Source organism: Scyliorhinus canicula, chromosome 16 (assembly GCF_902713615.1).
Source record: "Scyliorhinus canicula chromosome 16, sScyCan1.1, whole genome shotgun sequence".
In the NCBI taxonomy this organism is placed as follows: domain Eukaryota; kingdom Metazoa; phylum Chordata; class Chondrichthyes; order Carcharhiniformes; family Scyliorhinidae; genus Scyliorhinus; species Scyliorhinus canicula.
The window spans coordinates 6425219-6444890 of NC_052161.1; the positions used below are offsets into that span (position 1 = coordinate 6425219).

The following is a 19672-nucleotide window of genomic DNA, read 5'->3' on the forward strand; positions in this document are numbered from 1 at the left end:
AGAGTGAAGGGGAGAATAGAAGAACATCTAAAAATGAATATAATAATAATGATATGGATTTCAAAATTGAAAATGTTGCTTGACCAAGCTACTGAGTGTTGTGAAGAGGTAACAGAGTAGACAATGGTAATGCAATAAATGTAATTTACCTGGCTTTCCAAAAGCCCTGCAATAAGGTGGCCCATAATAGATAAACTAATACGGTCAGAGAATGTGGAGTCAGGGGACAAGTGTCAGAATGGATTACCATCTGGTTTCAGGGCCGAAGGCGGCACTAAAGGGTAGCTATTCAGAGTGGCAGAAGTTAGAAGATGATGTTCCACAACGATCAGTGCTGGGAACACTGCTGATAACAATTTACATTAATGATTTGGGCTTTGAAACCAAAAACACTATTTCTAAATTTGCAGGTGACACCAAATTGGGGAGGAAACGGACAGTCAATACTGAGAACAGAAACAAATTACAGGAAAGCATTATAAACTTGCAGAATATGCAAATTATTGGCAAATGAAGTTTCATAGAATCCATGGAATCCCTACGAGTACAAAAGGAGGTCATTTGGCCCATCGAGTCTGCACCGATCCTCCAAAAGAGCACTTTACCTCGGCTCACTCCCCCGCCCTATCCACGTAAGCCGGACAATGATCATGGCCAATCCAGCTAACCTGCATATCTTTGGGGTGTGGGAAGAAACCGGAGCACCCAGAGGAAACCCACGCAGATATGGGGAGAAAGTGCAAGCTCCACACAGTGAGCCAAGGCCGGAAATGAATCTGGGTCCCTGGCGCTATGAGGAAGCAGTGCTAATCAGGAAGTTCAACACAGATAAATGTGAGATAGCACATTTTGATAGCATTGAATTTTACATTTAGTTTGAGGGGGAGAGGAGTGGGTCCAAGACTATGTTTTTAAACTTAAATAAGGGAAATTATAAGGGCATGAAAGCAGAGCTGACCAAATTGAATTGGCAAATTAGGTTAAGGGATAAGTCAATAGAGGTGTGGTGGCAAATATTTAAGAGGATGTTTCAGAATACTCAGAATAGATACATTCAAACAAGTAAGAAAAAGTCCAAGGGAAGGGCACACCATCTATGATTAATTAGAAAGGTTAACGGTAATATCAACCTTATAGAAAAAGCATATAAAGCAATGGCAGGTGGCAGGTCAGAAGGCTGGACCGAATACAAGGAACACAACGGATAACTAAAAGATTAATAAGAAGGGAAAAATTTAAGATAACAAGAGGTCCCTAGACAATAGTATAACAACAGTGTTTCAAAAATATCTTAAAAAGCAAAGGCTAACAAAGTGAGCCTTGGTCCGATAGAAAGCAAGTCTGCAGAGCTGATTATGGAAAACAAGGAGGTGGCAGATGAATTGAACAGGTATTTTGCAGAGGATACAAGTAACATCCCAGAAGCAGCTATAAATCAGGAAATGGAAAACAGGGAGGAGCTCAGGAAAATTACAATCACCAGAGAAGTGGTACTGATTAAATTGTTGGAGCTGCGGGCTGGCATGTGCCCGGGATCTGATGGACATCACCCTAAGCTCTTGAAAGAAGTGGCTAGTGAGACAGTGATGCATTGGTTTTCCAAAACTCCTTAGATTCAGAGATTGGAATATAGAAAATGTAACTCCATTATTCAAAAAGGGAAAAAGACAGAAAACGGGAAACTACAGGCCAGTTAGCTTAATATTTGTCATAAAGAAAATGTTGGAAGCTATTATTAAAGAAGTTATAGCAGGGCACTTGGATAAGTTCAAGGTAATGAGGCAGAGTCAACATGGTTTTGCAAAAGGGAAAATCATGTTTAAGCTACTTATTGGTTTTAAGGGCTGGTTTAGCACACTGGGCTAAATCACTGACTTTTAAAGCAGTCCAAGGCAGGCCAGCAGCGCGGTTCAATTCCCGTACCAGCCTCCCCAGACAGGCGCCGGAATGTGGCGACTAGGGGCTTTTCACAGTAACTTCATTTGAAGCCTACTTGTGACAATAAGCATTTTTTAAAAAAAATTATTTGAGGAAGTAATATGTGCTGTGGATAAGGGGGAACCAGTGGATGTACTGTACTTATGTTTCCAGGAAGCATTTAATAAAGTGCCCCATCAATGGTTATAGCAGAAAATATAAGCTGATGGTGTAGGGGGTGACCTATTAGCAAGGATAGACGATTGGCTGGCCAACATGAAGCAGAAAGTAGACATAAATAGGTCTTTCTCAGGTGGCAAGATCTAACGATGATCAGTGCTGGGGCCTCAGCTGTTTACAATTATATAAATGACATGGCTGAAGGGATAGATGGACGGTTGTCAAATTTTCTCACCACAAAGATAGGTAGGAAAGCAAGTTGTGAAGAGGACATAAGGAAGCTACAAAAAGTTATAGATAGGTGAATTGAGTGTGCGAATATCTGGCAAATGGAGTATAATGTGGGAAAATGTGAAATTGACCATTTTTTCATAGAATTTACAGTGCAAAAGGAGGCCATTTGGCCTATCGAGTCTGCACCGGCTCCTGGAAAGAGCACCCTACCCAAGATTAACACCTCCACCCTGGGACGCTGGAGCTGTGAAGCGATTGTGCTATCCACAATGCTACCGTGCTGCCCCGGCAAGAGAATAATGGAGAAGTATATTTTCTAAATGGCGAGAGGTGATAGAGCTCCGAGATGCAGAGGAATACAAGTGTCTTAGTACATGAATTGCAAATGACTAGTATGCAGGTACAGCAAGTAATTAGGAAAGCTTTTTTTTGGTAAATTATTTTTCCCAATTAAGGGTAATTTAGCGCAGCCAATCCACTTACCCTGCACATCTTTGGATTGTGGGAATGAAACCCACGCAGACAAGGGGAAAATGTGCAAACTCCACATGGACAGTGACCCGGGATCGAACCAGTGTCTTCGGCGCCGTGAGGCAGCAGTGCTACGCCACCGTGCTGCCCGTAATTAGGAAAGCTTAATAGAATGCTATCATTTATTCCGAGGGGAATAGAGTACAATAGTAGAGAGGTTATGTTGCAGTTATTCAGAGCACTAGTGGGACCATATCTGGGGTATTGTGTACAGTATTGGTCACCATGTTTAAGGAAGGATGTAAATATGTTGGAAGAAGTTCAGAGAATATTTTCTAGACTAATACAAGAATGGACGGGTTGTCTTAGGAGAAAAGATTGAACAGGTTTGTATCTGCTGGAGTTCAGAAGAGTAAGAGATGGCTTGATTGAAACACATAAGATCCTGAGGGGTCTTGGCAGGGTGGATGTGGAGAGGATGTTTCCTCTTTTGAGACAATCTGGAACTAGGGGTCACTGTTTAAAAATAAGGGGTCGGTATGTTTTCTCTCAGAGGGTGTGGAACTCTCTTCCAGAAAAGATGATAAAAGCATCTTAAATGCCCTTTGAAATGCCATGGCAAGCCATTCAGTTGTGCAAAACCTCTCGAGTATTTGAAAATCTTTACGCCAGAGGTAGATAGATTCTTGGTAAGCAAGGGGGTGCTAGGTTATCAGGTGTAGGCAGGTTGTAAATTTGAGGTTACTCAAAGATCAGCCAAGGCAGAGCAGAGTGGAGATGAATTGTCCGCTCCTGCTCCTTGTTGATGTGTTCAAATAAGTACAAGAGACGAGGCACAATGTCCACAGCCAGAAGTGCCAAATGGATTATCTCACTCAGCCTACTCCTGAGACTTCATATAACATGAAGAAGCTGAATGCACTGAATATTATAAAGGCCACGAGACATGAAGACCTGTGCACCCAAGCGAGTCATGCCCCTGGTCAACCACAGCCAAGATACTGGCAAATACCAGAGAATTTGGATGGCTGTCCTATTAAGTTCAAATCACTAAAATAGGAAAATCTAAACTGGTCAATCACTGCCCTATCAGCCTCCTGCCCATCTGCAATAAAGCAACAGAAGGTATCATCAACAGAGTGATCAAAAAACACAAATCATTGCTAACCAGTGCTCAGTTCAGTTTATAACAGAACCAACTCAGCCACAGACCTCACCACAACCTTGATCCAAACGTGGGTGCAAGAGTTAAATGTCAGACAAGAGAAACTGCTCTCAACACCAACATTTGACCAAATAAGGTATCATGGAGCCCTGAAAAAAACAAAATCAGGGAGGTTCAGAGGGAAAATTGACATGTCACACTGCAGCAACACACTAGCACCTCCTTCCTCCACACTTCAGCAACAGCAATGATAGGAGTAACATTGGCATGAGAACATCACTACTTACAAGTTATGGATCATGCTGATTTGCACATACATCGGTATTCCTTCACTGTAGCTGAGGTGGCAGCTCCATAAATATCCTCATCCTCAATGTTGAGGAAGCCCCGCATATCAGTGCAACAACCTACAACCACCTTAAACCAGAGGTGCTGAATGGATGATCCAACTTGGCCTCTTCTGGAGGTGCCAGCATCACAAATCCCAATCTTCAGCCAATTTGATTCACTCCACGTGATAAAAAAACAGGTGAAGTCAGAAGATACCGCAGAAGGCTATGGGCTCTGACAATATTCCAGCTATAGTACTGAAGACTTGTGCTCCATCATTGCCGCACCTGATTCAGTACAGCTACAACACTGGCATCTAGCTGCCATGTGGAAAATTGTCCAGTTATGTCCTGTACACAAAACGTAGGGCAGATCCAACCTAGCCAATTACTGCCCATTAATCTGCTCCCGATCATCAGTAAAGTACTGGAAGGGGTCGCTAACAGTGCTATCAAATAACACTTGTTTAGCAATAACACACTCACTGGTGCTCAGTTTGGGTCCTGCCAGGATCATTCAGCTCCTGACCTCATTACAATCTTAGTTCAAATATGGGCAAAATAACTGAACTCCAGGGTAGAGGTGAGTGACTGTCCTTGGCATCAAGGTAGCATTTGACTTGAGTGTGGCATCAAGGAACCCAGGCTAAACTGGAGTCAATAGGAATCAGGGAAAGACTATAATAAGAGCGTAAGATGAAGGAGCAGAAGTAGGCAATTCGATCCATCTTGGCCTCCTCTGGAGGTGCCAGCTCCGCCATTCAATGAGATCATGGTAATGATAATGAGAGAATGATACTCCTCAACTCCACTCTCCAGCCTCATTCCCATGACCCTTGATTCCTTTACTGATTAAAAATATGTCTATCCCAGCCTTTAGCACAGTCAATCACCCAGACTCTACAGTTCTGTGGTAAAGAACTCTACAGATTTACTACCCTCAGAAGAAATTCTTCCTAATCTCGGTTTTAAAATGGATTACCCTTTACTCTGAGATTATGCCCTCTGATCCTGGGCTCTCCTACAAGAAAAAGCATCCTCTGAGCATCTACCCTGTCAAGTCCTGAGAATCCTATATGTCTCAATAAGGTCACCTCTCATTCTTCTAAACTCCAATGAGTACAGGCCCAACCTACTTAACCTCCCCTCATAAAAAATTCCTCCATACCCAGAATCAACCTTGTGAACCTTCTCTGGACTGTCCCCAATGCCAGTACAGTATATCTTTCCTTAGATAATGGGACCAAAACTGTTCACAGTATTCTCCACTGGTTGGAGTCATACCTAGCACAAAGGATGATGGTTGTGATTGCTGGCAGTCAATCTCAGTTGCAAAATATCTCAGCAGGAACCTAGTGTAGTGTCCCAAGCCCAACCATCTTCAGCTGCTTCAACAATGACCTTGCTTCCATCAGAAGGTCAGAAGTGGGGATGTTCACAGGCAATATTCAGCACCATTTCCAACTCGTGCCACACAAGTGCCAGGCAATGAGCAGCTCCAACAAGAGATAATCTAACACCATTGTCCCTTGATATTCAATTGCATTATCATCCCTGAATCCTTGGGGTTACCATTGACCAAAAACGGAACTGGACTAGCCATATCGATTCTTCAAGAGTTAGGATTCCTGCGGCAAGTAACTCGTCTCCGAACAACCCAAAACCTATCCAACGTCTACAAGGCATAAGTCAGGAGTGTAGTGAAATACTCTCCACTTGCCTGAATGAGTACAGCTCCAACAACACTGAAGAAGCTTAGTGAGAGGTGGTGGTGGGACTGGGGAATTGTGTTTATTAGCCATGTTGGCTGGGTTTCGTTGTAGGTTGAGGGGGGGTGGGTGTTATTTACTGAGTTACGTTTACATATGCATTTGTTGTTATAAAATCATAAATGCGTAATAAAATGTAAAAACACTGAAGAAGTTTGACAGCATCCAGGGCAAAGTGGCTCGCTTGATTGGCACCCAATCCACAAGCATTCAATCCTTCCACCACCCTATGCACAGTGGCAGCAGTATTTACCATCTACAAGATGCACTGCAGGAACTCACCAAGGCTCCTTAAACAGCATTTTCCAAACCTACCATCGAGAAGGACAAAGGCAGCAGATACATGGGATTATCATTGACCCCCCTCCAAGCCGTTTACCAACCTGACCTGGAAATCTATCGCCGTTCGTTCACTGTTACTGGGTCAAAATCTTGGAACTCCCTCTCTAACCATAAGGCCATAAGGTACAGGAGCAGAATTCGGCCATTTGGCCCATGGAGTTTGCTCTACCATTCAATCATGGCTGATATGTTCCTCATCCCCATTCTCCTGCCTTCTCCCCATAACCCCTGATCCCCTTGTTAATCAAGAAATCCCCTTATTAATCAAGAACACCAGATTTGTGCTCGAGGTGCTGCTATCTACAAGGCTACAGACCAAGAGCTGGAAGGTGAAATTAGACAGAATAGTTCCATCTTACAACATCAGAACTGAAGAATCAGGAGCAGGTAATTTAGCCTCTTGATCGTGTTCCACCGTTCAATACAATCATAGCTGATCTCATCATGGTCTCAACTCCACCTCCCTGCCCGTTCGCCGTAACCCTCCATCCCATTACGAATTAAAAATCTGTCTAACTCCTCCTTAAGGTAACTCACTGTCCCTGCATCCACCGCACACTGCAATGGCGATTCCACAGATTCACGACCCTTTGGGAGAAGTAGTTTCTCCTCATCTCGGTTTTAAATTTGCTACCCCTTATCCTGAGACTTCGACCTCTCATTCTAGAATGTCCACAAGAGGAAACATCCGCTCCACGTCTACTTTATCCATACCTTTTATCATCTTTTATATCTCCGTTTGATCTCCTCTCATTCTTCCAAATTCTAGACAGTATAGGCCTAAACTGCTCAATCTCTCTTTATAAACAAACCCCTCATCTCTGGAATCAATCTTGTGAAACTCCTTGAACTTTTTCCAATGTCACATCGTTCTTTAAATAAGGGGACCAAAATTGTGCACAATACTCCAGGTACGGTCTCATCAATGCCTTGTACAATGCCGAACAGCAGTGTGGGTGTATCTATGCCACATGGGTTGCAGCGGTTCAAGAACATGGCTCACCACTACCTGCTGAAGGGCAATTAGGGATGGGTAATAAATGCTGGCTTAGCCAGCAACGCCCACGTCACAGAAATTAATTTTTTAAAGGTGAAGTAGCGTTTTAAATGTACTTCTTTGAACTTAGAATACAACATTTGCTTCTCACAATTCGGTCTCCTCCACAATGGGGAGACTAAATGCAGATTGGGTGACCACTTTACGGAATATGTCTGCTCAGTTTGCTGTCTTGACCCCAAGCTTCTGGTTGCCCACCATTTTAATTCTTCACCTTCTCCTGCTGACATCCCTCTTCGGCCTGCTGCAGCGTTCCAATGAAGCTTAATGAAAGCTCGAGGACAGCACTCCATCTTCCGATTAGGCACAGCTTTCTGGACGAAACATTGAGTTCAACAATTTCATACTGTAAGCTCGGTCTCCACATTTTTTTTCTTTATTTTTTGCTTGCACCAACTTCATTGTTTTCTGTGATTTTGCTTTCGAACACAGCTATTCATTATTTTGCCGTTCACTCTGGACAAATCTTTTGTTTCTTTACTACTACCATTCCCATTCTCTGCCCTTTACACCATGAAGTCTTTAGTCATTCAATCTCTCCTGCAGAGGTCGGCATGTGGCACAGTGGTTAGCACTGGGACTGCAGCGCTGAGGACCCGTGTCACTGTCCGTGTGGAGTTTGCACATTCTTCCTGTGTTTGCATGGGTTTCACTCCTACAGCCCAAAGATGTGCAGGGTAGGTGGATTGGTCACGCTAAATTGCCCCTTAATTGGAGAAAAAATACTCTAAATGTATTTTTCAAAATAATCTCTCCTTCCTTTGCCCTTTCAGACGCCTTCCTTTATTTCTTCCTTCCCCTTTTCACTTGCACAAAATCTACTACATTGCTAACCTCCTTCAGCACCTGAAATATTAACTGTTTCCCTCTCCACATGTCCATGATTTGCCACAACCGCTGAACATTTCCAGAATTTTCTCTTTTCAGAAATGACGGTACTTGCTTGAATAAACTCTTCACCTCAAAGGTTTTCCTTCACTGAGTGACTAAAAGTTGGAAAAAGCAATTGCTGAATTATATAATTAAAGATAGTTTCTATTGTGAATATTCCATTGTGAATGTTCACCACCGAGGGTCTATCAAACACTTACCATCCACCTTACCACGATGACATCAACTAATACTTAAATTCAAATCATAGAATGCAAAGAACAAGATTTGCCGAATGCAAAGAACAAGATTTGCCATCTGTGGCAAGTGATACAGAGTTAACTTTTCAGGTAATGACCCTAGGTCAGAACCAGTTCAGACAAATGGACATGAAACTGAAATGTTCACTGTTTCTCTCTCACCATGCTGCCAGACCCGAGTATTTCCAGCATTTTCTGTTATTTCAGATTTCCAGTATCTGCTGTAGTTAGCTCCCCATTGGTTGACTTAGTAAGAAGTTCCTTTTACTGCCGAGGCATCAAATAACTATTAATGTTATAAGATTCAGCCAATAGTTTTCACATAATTCTATCCTGGAATGAAATGGAAGAACTTCCTAAAAGACGAGCTTTCAAACCAGGCAATCCAATTATTTTGTGAAGTACTTGGAGGGTACAGAAACAAAACAACATAGAATGCAACTCCAACGGTTACCAATTCACAAGAAGCAAAACATGGTTCCATCACAGCAGCTTCTCTAAATGACTTACCTTTTCTCTGAAAGACAGCATTGAGAAATTCTTCTGCTTGTTTTTCTAAACGGTTAATTTTGGCCTGTTCCTGTCTTGAGAATGCCTTTTCTCCCTCTTCTAATTTTGGTTGATCAAGAGAGGCTAAATGTTCCTGTAGAGAAGCAAGCATGCAATTAGGGCCAAAGGATGGAGTTCTATTAAATTTACTAGATATAAATCCTACATAGAAGCTGATGTATAAATAGCACCTTCATACATGGTGCTCACTGGTTTGGGAGCAGGTGGGGATTAAAACCAGGGAAGCTGACAGCATGTTCAGAAGCCTGTACCAAACCAGACTTCCACATTTAATTCTGGTATCTTAATCTGCGCGCGAGCAATCTCCCCAGGAGCTGCATACTGTCAATTTCAATATGTTAATCAGTTAACTGCAGCGATAGTAACATGATGTTTGCAATTTAACTGTAGGTCCACATTTTTCTCAGGCTTCCTGAAATTTGCTAGTAAAGCCAGGTGAGAGCACAGCAGCAACTGAGGGGCTGAAAATATGATAAGGAGAAATGGCAATAAGTATTGAAACCTCACAGCTGGTTCTGGTGTGAAAGGCTTTGCTCACACTAATTGTGTTACAGGCTAACTTTTACAATTTTAGAGGTTTATACATCAGAGCAGCAGTTTGGAGCTCTGATCTATCAGATCGGCCAGCATGAGTGCTGTTTATGCTGTATTATGCTTTGGGCCTGAGACATGAACCAAGATGAGTACCAACAGCAGGAGCAGAAACAGCCTGCCCCTTATAGACCTGCAACTCCACATGAGAGGATTAGCAGACAGATCCACTTCCTGGGAGGCCATACCCAACAGAAAGGACCTACAAGCAGAGGATAGATAAGCTCAATCAACATGTTCCAATACCAATTTCAGAAGTCTTAGGGTCTTGCACCAAGTGGTGGCGAACATTCGCAGCATTTGGAAGAATACCTGATGGCCATGTCTTATCAGTGGCTGTCAAAGTTTTTTTTAAATATTTTTATTCTCCTCTTTCACATTTTTTTCAAAATTTACACCTGACCAACAAACGATAAACTGTAACAAATACAATGTCAATTCCCTTATTAACAACGATCCCATCTTCCCACCAACCCCCAAACAAAGGCCCTTAATGACAATATAAGCATCAAATAAAAAGTAACTTCCCAAGAAAAAGAAAAAGGGAATCAGGAATCGCCCATGGTCACCATTAACATATATAGTCCACCCCCCCCCCCCCCAACCCCACCCCCCAACTATTCAAAGCGATCCAATCTTCGAAAATGTACTGTGAATGACACCCGTGAATTGTAGCCCCTCCCCCCCACAGATTCTCCCCTCCACTTCCTCTCAGAAATTCCTCCCCCGCAGCATCGGTTCCTTCCCTCAACTTTTCACTCAGCTAGACTCATCAGAACCTGTTCTACCAGGCTCCGATGGCCACAGCCCCACCCCCATCTCACTCCCGTTCACTGGCTGGCTGAAACCAGCAAGTGTGGAGGCCCCCGCCCGGGTCTCATTTACACCCCCCTCCCGCCCGGTCCCAGGGAAACAAAGAAATCCCCTTTAACACACAAGCCCAGAATACACACCCAAGCCCCAAAGAGCCATCATTGCAAATAAAAGTCCCAACTCTTCCCTTGTCCAAATATACAGCGTCGACTCATTTAGTACATACACCAACACGCAGAGAAAAAATAAAGTTACATGAGGCTACATCAGTACAAGACCAGCTCTCAATCCCATTTCTTAATTCTGCCATTGTCCTTCTGCCTTCACAAACCTCTCCACCGCTTCCGCCGTCCCAAAATAAATGTCCTTGGATATGTAGGTCACCCTCAACTTAGCTAGATACACTATGCCGCACTGTACCTTGCTGTTGTACTGTGCCTTCTTCACCCGGCTGAAGGCTTCCCGCCTCCTCGCCAACTCCACCATGAAGTCCTGGTATCTGCGTATACCAGCTCCAGCCTACTGCACCACCTGCTTCTGCTTTGCCCAGCACAGGACCTTCTCCTTCACGCTGAAGCAAACAAACAGTTACTACTCTTGGCGGTTCACTCGCCTTTGGTATATGCCTCCATGACCAATGAGCCTGATCCAGTTCGTATCGAGAGGGATCATCCCCCTCCCCCAATAGCTCCGCCAACATCGTGACAAAATACTCAGTCGGCCTTGAGCCTTCCACCCCTTCGGGCAGACCCACAATCCTCAGATTCTGCCACCTAGATCTGTTTTCCAGGTCTTCCATTTTGGCTAGCAGACCCTTGTTGGTCTCTATCACGCTCCGCAGCTCCTTCCCCATCGAGGTGAGTTGATTACTGTGCTGCGATAATGCCTCTTCCACTTCCTTTAGTTTCTCACCTTGCTCCTGCACCACCGCCGCTGCGCTCGATATCGCCGCCTTCACCGGGGCAATTGCCTCCTCCACCAGCACTTTCAATACCGCCCCCATCTCCTTCATCGCTTCCATGTGCTTTGTGAACTGTTTTTCCAAGTTCCACGGCCATCACCTTGGTCATTCCTTCTGCCGTGAGCAATGCGGCCTCCCCCGGCGCCCCAGCCTCTGCTTTCCTTGCAGTTCGCGCGCCAACTTTTCCACTCACTGGCAGACTTTCATTGGCCCCCTTTTTTACGGCCGTTTTTTCCAAAAACTTGGACATTTCTCCTCACTGTGTCTTCCTACAACTTTTTCAGCATCCGTTGCCCCTGGGACCGGGCATTAAAACCCCGAAAATTCTATTCCTGAGCGGAAGCCCTCTAACGTGCGGCTGCCTCCTGCCCGTCATCACCGGAAGTCCCAGTGGCTGTCAAAATTACCAACACCTACATTGTCAGTGCCTCTAGTTCCTTCCAGGTCTCTGCTGGAGACATTTGTAAAATCTCACATCAGTGACTCATAAATGCATAAAACTGGTGGCTGATGGTTTGTTTCCAGGTTAGGCAATTGTGTCAACTTTGGCACTGATGATGTCAAACAGAATGAGCAGGCATTTGGATTTGCAGATCTGGCTAACTGCGGACGACTACAGAGCATTATTGCCTGCACAAATGTTGCAATTAAGGCACTCCCAGATCAACCAACCACAAGGGCTTACAATCCCTCAATGTCATGTTGTGCAACCACAAAAAAATCTTCATGCAAACGTTCCCAAGATTCCCAGGCAGTTGCCGTGATGTTTTTATTCTGCAGCTGTCCACTTTCCTTAAGTTCGTCATACCTTGGCTGCTCAGAGACAAGGCATAACTACTTAAAGTGTTGGCTGAGGCATCCAAGAGGAACCGAATCAATGAGGCCAAGGATCAATACAACAAAAGCCATTTAACAACTAGGTAGATCATTGTGCAAGCCACTTGAATGCTGAAAATGCATTTTAAATCCCTGGGCAGATCTGGAGGTGCCCTTCAATATGTACCAGCTACATTCTCCAGAACAGTTGTGGCTGTGACCACTCTGCAGAATATCACACAGCAGTGAGATTTGGGCCAGCAAGAGAAACAAAAAGGAAAGCATAAAGCCTCCTCAAATTATTCCAAGAAGGCAAGACAGTTATTGCAGAACATGACACAATTAATGCAACAGCAGTTGCACACGTTGCAGTCCAGGATGCCCTTCTAACACCAAACAGTCCTGCAAACAACCAACATCGCTTTCACAGTCCCGAGTTGCTTGATATCAATTCATGTCTTACCATTAATCACAAATGGAAGGGCCACATTTCAACCAGCAAACAAAAATGATCAAGACAAGACAGGAAAGGAGTAGGGAGAAACAATATTTACTCAAAGAGAGAATGGACACTTACAAATCTAGCATTGTTTAAGACATCCAAGTGCATACCTGGTGTGCCTCAAATCCTCACTCTTGCTTTTGCTCACACCTCTATGGTACAACCCATTTGACTTCAGGGAAGATAGAGGCGATTTGTTCAGATCCCTGCTCCCACTATGGAGGTGCTCTTTGCTGATGTCCTCTTTATTCTGGAACCTATAAGGGGCCCAGCAAAGATTACCTACCTGCACCTGTGCAGGGGCAGACTTGGCCATCAGATCATAGAATTTACAGTGCAGAAGGAGACCATTCGGCCCATCGAGTCAGCACCGGCTCTTGGAAAGAGCCCCCTACCCAAGGTCCTCATCTCCACCCTATCCCCATAACCCAGTAATCCCACCCAACACTAATGCCAATTTTGGACACTAATGCAATTTATCATGGCCAATCCACCTAACCTGCACATCTTTGGACTGTGGGAGGAAACCGGAGCACCCGGAGGAAACCCATGCACACACGGGGAGGGCGTGCAGACTCCGTACAGACAGTGACACAAGCCGGAATCGAACCTGGGACCCGTGAAGTAATTGTGCTATCCACAATGCTACCGTGCTGCCTCAAAGGACAGGGGTCAGCATGTGGGCACTGACTGGAGGGAGTGTGTGGGGACAATGGGTGAGAAGTGGAAGCACTTTGCACCAAGCCCCCACTTCCATGTCCCTTTGCACCATCATCCATTTCATGCACCACCCACTTTCCTGCTCACAATAAACTGCAGAATACTTTGTTCTAGACTAGCAGGTGAATGGCCCTGGAAAAGGTATCATGCATCCTATTCAAGACAGCATAGTGAGAAAGCCACTAGTGAAGGCCTGTATACACCTGTTTCATTCTCCATGCAGGTGGCCACTTTTTCCATGAACAAAGGCACCATCTCAAAAACTGGATCGCCTGCCAGTACATTGTATCTTCTCTGATGCTGCTCCAGAAGTATCCTGTTTATCATCAGCCCCAAGACACAGCATCCACATGCAGCTGAGCAAACGGTTGAGCATCCTGCAGCTTCCAGTGTCGACTCTCCACTGTTGTCCCCAAATCTACCATCAGCTTTTTCCCACTTTTGACATGGACACAGTAAGAGGTCTTCCAACACCAGGTTAAAGTCCAACAGGTTTGTTTCGAATCACTAGCTTTCGGAGCACTGCTCCTTCATCAGGTGAGTTAAGAGGTGAGGTGAGACAAAGTCAATGATGCAAGAAGATACTTTGAATGAGAGTTTTTGCAGGTAATTAAGTTTTTACAGGTCCAGGCGGTTCGACTGGAGAGAGGGATAATCACAGGTTAAAGAGGTGTGAATTGTCTCAAGCCAGGGCAGTTGGTAAGATTTTGTAAGCTCAGGCCGGATGGGGGTGCGACATCTCCACATCTTGACATGGAAGTCACAAAGTGAAAACTCAACCATCTGTATTACTGATCCCACTAAAGTGAGTATCTGAGCGGTACATTGTCTGCTCAAATTCTATAGTGGTGTATCCTCAGAGGGAGCGATCTCTTCCAAGGGATCACCAGCCTTCTCTTGTTGCATGCTTGAAAATCCTGTGCGAGATTAAAAGATATGAATTGTAACGGTAAGAATGCATTAAATGAGCAGTACGCATGGTATTTAATTCCCAGTTCAAGTCAATATGAGTTAGTGTTTTGTACCACATGCTTGTCTGATATTAAATCCTGCCACCAGGTACTTGCGATATCCCTATCTCTAACAGCCAAGAACAGCTGCAGAGGAGTTGGTGTCAGTTGACAGGTGACTGGAGAACCATCTCCAGTTCTCTGACTGTCCCTCATGCTCTGTGCTAGAAGAGATCTTTGAGTGAGAGTAATGGCATGTGTCAAATGGATAGATCGAGGGAGAGCATTTGTTGACAATTATGGAGGAAGAAACATGACATTTGAGTAAGGATGAGGGAAGAGTGTCAGTGGTGAGTATGCGTGAGGAAGTGCTTTGAGAATGCAGATCGAGGGGGTTGGCGTGACATGCATATCAGGATGCAGGTGAATATCTCACTATATTTTCCCATCCTGCTTAGGTCATTAAACAACTTTGGACATTGAATCCATCAGCTTGGTGACTTCATGGGCAACCTCCAGCTTGCTTTGTTTCTTCAACAGGCTTCGTCTTCCCATTGGTAGGGAAGAGCATCTCCCTGCAGGCCCTTACAGGCTCCAGCATCACATCCAGGGATGTGTTAGTAAAACAAGGCACGGTTTTAAAAACCTGGAATCCATTCCACTAATTCCAAAACCCATCAAGTTACATCTTTGGAATGTCCCTATAAATACTGGAATTGAAACAGATTCGAGGTCATCATCATTCGCACACAAGTTAATTGGTCAGGAAACTCAGAAATTATAACGGTAGTGTAGTTTTTGAATTAAAAAGCTACCCACACACAGGCTGCACTTGCTTCTAAATTTCTTTCCAGCCCTCACCAAAGCCCCCCACCCCCCCAAGCAGAACTTAATTCAACCCGTGGTTTTTAGTTCATCTTACAAAGAGAGAAAATAAGTTATGTACCAATGTAGCTTCTCACTTTTCCTGAATGGTAACTGTAAAATCAAAAAGAGCCAGGTTCTACTTGAAATAGGAATACAAGTTGTCTATCAATTTTTACTGATATGAAATAGATCAGTGCATTCTTATTAACAAGTGATGAGATACACATCAGAGATCTGATATGTTGCTCGCTTACAAAACCTGATTTAAGATACTAGTGTGTTATTAGGTCAGTCCAAAGATCCTGATGGTCTCCGTTAATTCCCCAATTCACATTATTTTAAAAATTCTATTAAACTTGTAGAGTTTAGGGTCATGCTATTGGAATGGCATAATGATAATCCAGTAACTTCTGTAATGCTACAGTGATAATACCGCTAAATGATGCCCCATTTTTGAAGTTACCCTATTTAGGGGTGGCACAGGGAGGAAGTGTTTGCAGCAAGCTAAAGTGACTCACAAAACCATTAGCATCTCTAGGCGTAAAACAGAAAATGCTAGAAATGAGCAGCAGGATCATTTTTTGTCAGTTTTTCAGATTTCCAGCATCTGCGGTGTTTTATATTAGCATCACTGGGTACTTCAATATTGTCTACAATACTCCTGCAGCTGATAATTGATAATATAAAGCAGGCAAACTTTATAGATCCAAACACACTGGGAAGATAGTACTTTAAGAGCTGCGAGAGTGGAAGGTGGAGGTGTGATTGCTACTACCCCAACAGGATGCTGGCAGCATACATGGTGCAACCACAAATGTTGTGGTTGATGCTCTATATTTAAAGATAATGCAAAAAGTGTGTAATTCCAAAAGTACAAATAAGAGTCTGAACTCCTTTTTTGTCAAAGAATTGGCCTGGAACTGTGAAACAATATTGCAAAATATTTTTAGCTGACTCAATGTTCTTAGTAAAACCATCTAAAACATTTTTCCATTATGAACTATAATGTCTGTGGTCAGGAAATGATCTACTGTAATATTGATGCATTCCGGAAATTATCTACAAGCATCTAAACAGAACTTTCTTACAGACAAAGGGTGAATAATTTTAAAACCTTAACTTTGAAATAAATTACAGGTTAATTACAGTTCAGCTGTGCATTGTGCTCCGAGATCGAGGACATCTGATCATAAGGCATGTGCTGCATAAATAATGTTGTAATTATAATTAGCAGATACCAAAAGGCAGATGCAAGAGAAACCATACGGAATTCAGTTAAGCAGGATGTTGTTTCACAAACAGTAAAGCCTATGAACATTCTTTTCACCAATAGGTTACAGAAAAGGCAACTGGCCCAACATTGACTTTGCTATTTTAATTTTAGGGTGAATAATTTTGTATTCCATATCATTTAATTGCAAACAAATTAGTTGCCTTAGGCTGAGAAGACCCCCTCCGGAATTCATGGGTGATGTTTGACTATTCAAAGAAAGTGTGCAGCATAGCACAAGGCTACATTTAAGCCAGTGTCTGACTGAAAATGGGATGATTATTCATCCTTGAAATCAAACAGCTTTATGAAGATTGGACACTGGAAAAATACAACTTTTTTTTCATCCATTCATAAATGAGATGTGGGTGTTACTGTCTAGGCCAGCATTTATTGTCCATCCCTAACTGCCCTCAAGGAGGTGGCGAGCTGCCTTCTTGAACTGCTACTATGCATGTAGTGCAGGTACACCCACAGCTGTTAGGAAGCGAGTTCCACAATATTGACCCAGTGACAGGAAAGGAACAATATATATTTCCAAGTCAGCACGGTGCGTGGCTTGAAGAGGAACTTCAGGGTGGTGGTGTTCCCATGTACCTGCTGACCTTGTCCTACTAGATGGTAGTGGTCCTGGATTTGGAAGGTGCTGTCTAAAGGAGCCTTGGTGAGTACCTGCAATGCATCTTGTAAATGGTACACACGGCTGCCACTGTTTGTCAGTGGTGGTGGGAATGAATGTTTGTGGATAGGGTGTCAATCAAGCAGGCTGCTTTGTCCTAGACGGTGTTGAGCTCCTTTAGGGTTGTTGGAGCCGCACTCAGCCAGGAAAGTGAAAAATATTCCATCATGCTCCTGACTTGTGCCTTGTAGATGGTAGATAGTCTTTGGGGAGTCAGGAGGCGAGATAACCGCTGCAGGATTCCTAGCTTCTGACCTGCTCTTGTACTCAACAGTATTTATACGGCTAGTCTAGTTTAGTTTCTGCTCAAATTGCAACCCCCAGGATGTTGATAGTGAGGGAATTCAGCAATGGTAATGCCATTGAACATCAAGGGACAATGGTTAAATTCTCTTTCGTCACTGCCTGGCACTCGTGTGGGGCAAATGTTACTTGCCACTTGTCAACCCAAGCTTGGATACTGTCCAGGTATTGCTATATTTGGATATGGACTGCTTCAGTTTCCGAGTCGTGAATGGTGCTGACCTTATGATGGAGCAAAGGTCATTGATGAAGCCGAAGATGGTTATGCCTAGGACACAAGGATCTCCTGCAGTGACATCCTGAAACTGAGATGATTGATCTCTAACAACCACAACCATCTTTCTTTGTATTAGGTATGAATCACAAAGTACAAAATCAAACGGTAAGACACAAGAGCAGAAGCAGGCCATTCTGCCCATTTAATCTGCTCCATCATTTGGAGTATTGTGTGCAGTTCTGGTCACCTCATTATAGGAAGGATGTGGAAGCATTGGAAAGGGTGCAAAGGAGATTTATCAGGATGCTGCCTGGTTTGCAGGATAGGTCTTATGAGGAAAGGTTGAGGGAGCTAGGGCTTTTCTCTTTGGAGCGGAGGAGGATGAGAGGCGACTTAATAGAGGTTTATAAGATGATGAGGACGATAGAGTGGACATTCAGAGTCTATTTCCTCGGATGGATGTAGCTGTGATAAGGGGGCATAACTATAGGGTTCAGGGTGGGAGATATAGGAGGGATGTCCGAGGTAGGTTAGGGTGTGGAATGGACTGCCTGCTGTGATAGTGGACACTTTAGGAACTTTCAAGTGGTTATTGGATAAGCACATAGAGCACACCACAATGACAGGGAGTGGGATAGCTTGATCTTGGTTTCGGACAATGCTCGGCACAACATCGAGGGCCGAAGGGCCTGTTCTGTGCTGTACTGTTCTATGTTCTATGTTCATGTTCTATCATTCAATGAGATCATGATTGATCTGAAAGTCTTCAATTCAACTTTGCTGTCTTTTCCCCATCAGCCTGGATTCTCTTACTGATAAAAAAAAATCTATCTATCACAGCCTTAAACATAATTAACGACCTGTGGTGAAGAATTCCACAGATTCACTACCCTCCGAGAGAAAAAAAATTCCTCTCATCTCTGTCTTAAATAGGTGACCCCTTACTCTTTGATAATGCCCTCTGGTCCACAAGAGGAAACAACCTCAGCATCTACCCTGTCAAGCCCCCCGAGAAACCTATACATTTCAACAAGGTCGCCCCTCATTCTTCTAAACTTTAAAGAATATAGATCCACCCTACACAACTTCTCCCCATAAGAAAATCCCTCCATACCCAGATCAACCTAGTGAACCTTTTCTGGACTGCCTCCAGTGCCGGTATATTTTCTTCAATAAGGGGACCAAACTGTTCACAGTATTCCAGGTGTGCTGTAACTAATGCCTTGTATAATTTTAGCAAGACTTTGAAAAAAAGGCCAACATTCCATTTGCCTTCCCTATTGCCTGCTGAACTTGCAAACTAACTTTATGCACGAGGACCCTCAAACCTCTCTGTGCTACAGCTTTCTGCAGTCCTTCTCCATTTCTAGAATAATCTGCTCCTTCAATCTTCCTGCCAAAGTGCATAATTTCACATTTTCCTCCTTTATATTCCATCTGCCAAGTTAGCTTATGCAAACAGTTTGGAAAGCAATGAAAGAAAATCACATCCTGTACAAAACCCTAAATAATAATAATCTTTATTAGTGTCACAGGTAGGCTTAGATTAACACTGCGGTGAAGTTATTGTGAAAATTCCCTAGTTGTCACTCAATAGCGCCTGTTCAGGTACACAGAGGGAGAATTCAGTCTGTCCAATTCACCTAACATGCACGTCTTTCAGGACTGTGGGAGGAAACCGGAGCACCCGGAGAAAGCCCACACAGACATGGGGAGAACATGCAGACTCCGCACAGACAGTGACCCAAGCTGGGAATCAAACCCAGGTCCCTGGTGTGAAGCAACAGTGCTAACCACTGTGCTGCCATGCAGCCCTTAT

General features: G+C 43.7%; 1 protein-coding gene across 7 annotated transcripts in view; it reads right to left on the minus strand.

Annotated features, from left to right (window-relative positions):
* The window catches only part of lcor (ligand dependent nuclear receptor corepressor), a 140991-nt gene that overhangs the window by 85412 nt on the left and 35907 nt on the right, over window positions 1–19672 (minus strand). For all 7 annotated transcript variants that reach the window (XM_038773406.1, XM_038773403.1, XM_038773402.1 and 4 more), the window contains one exon: window positions 9105–9237. Coding sequence is in view for 4 of the 7 variants with exons in the window: in XM_038773403.1 (XP_038629331.1) it covers window positions 9105–9237 (133 nt within the window). In the remaining 3 variants the exon portion in view is untranslated. The remainder of the gene's footprint in view (window positions 1–9104; window positions 9238–19672) is intronic.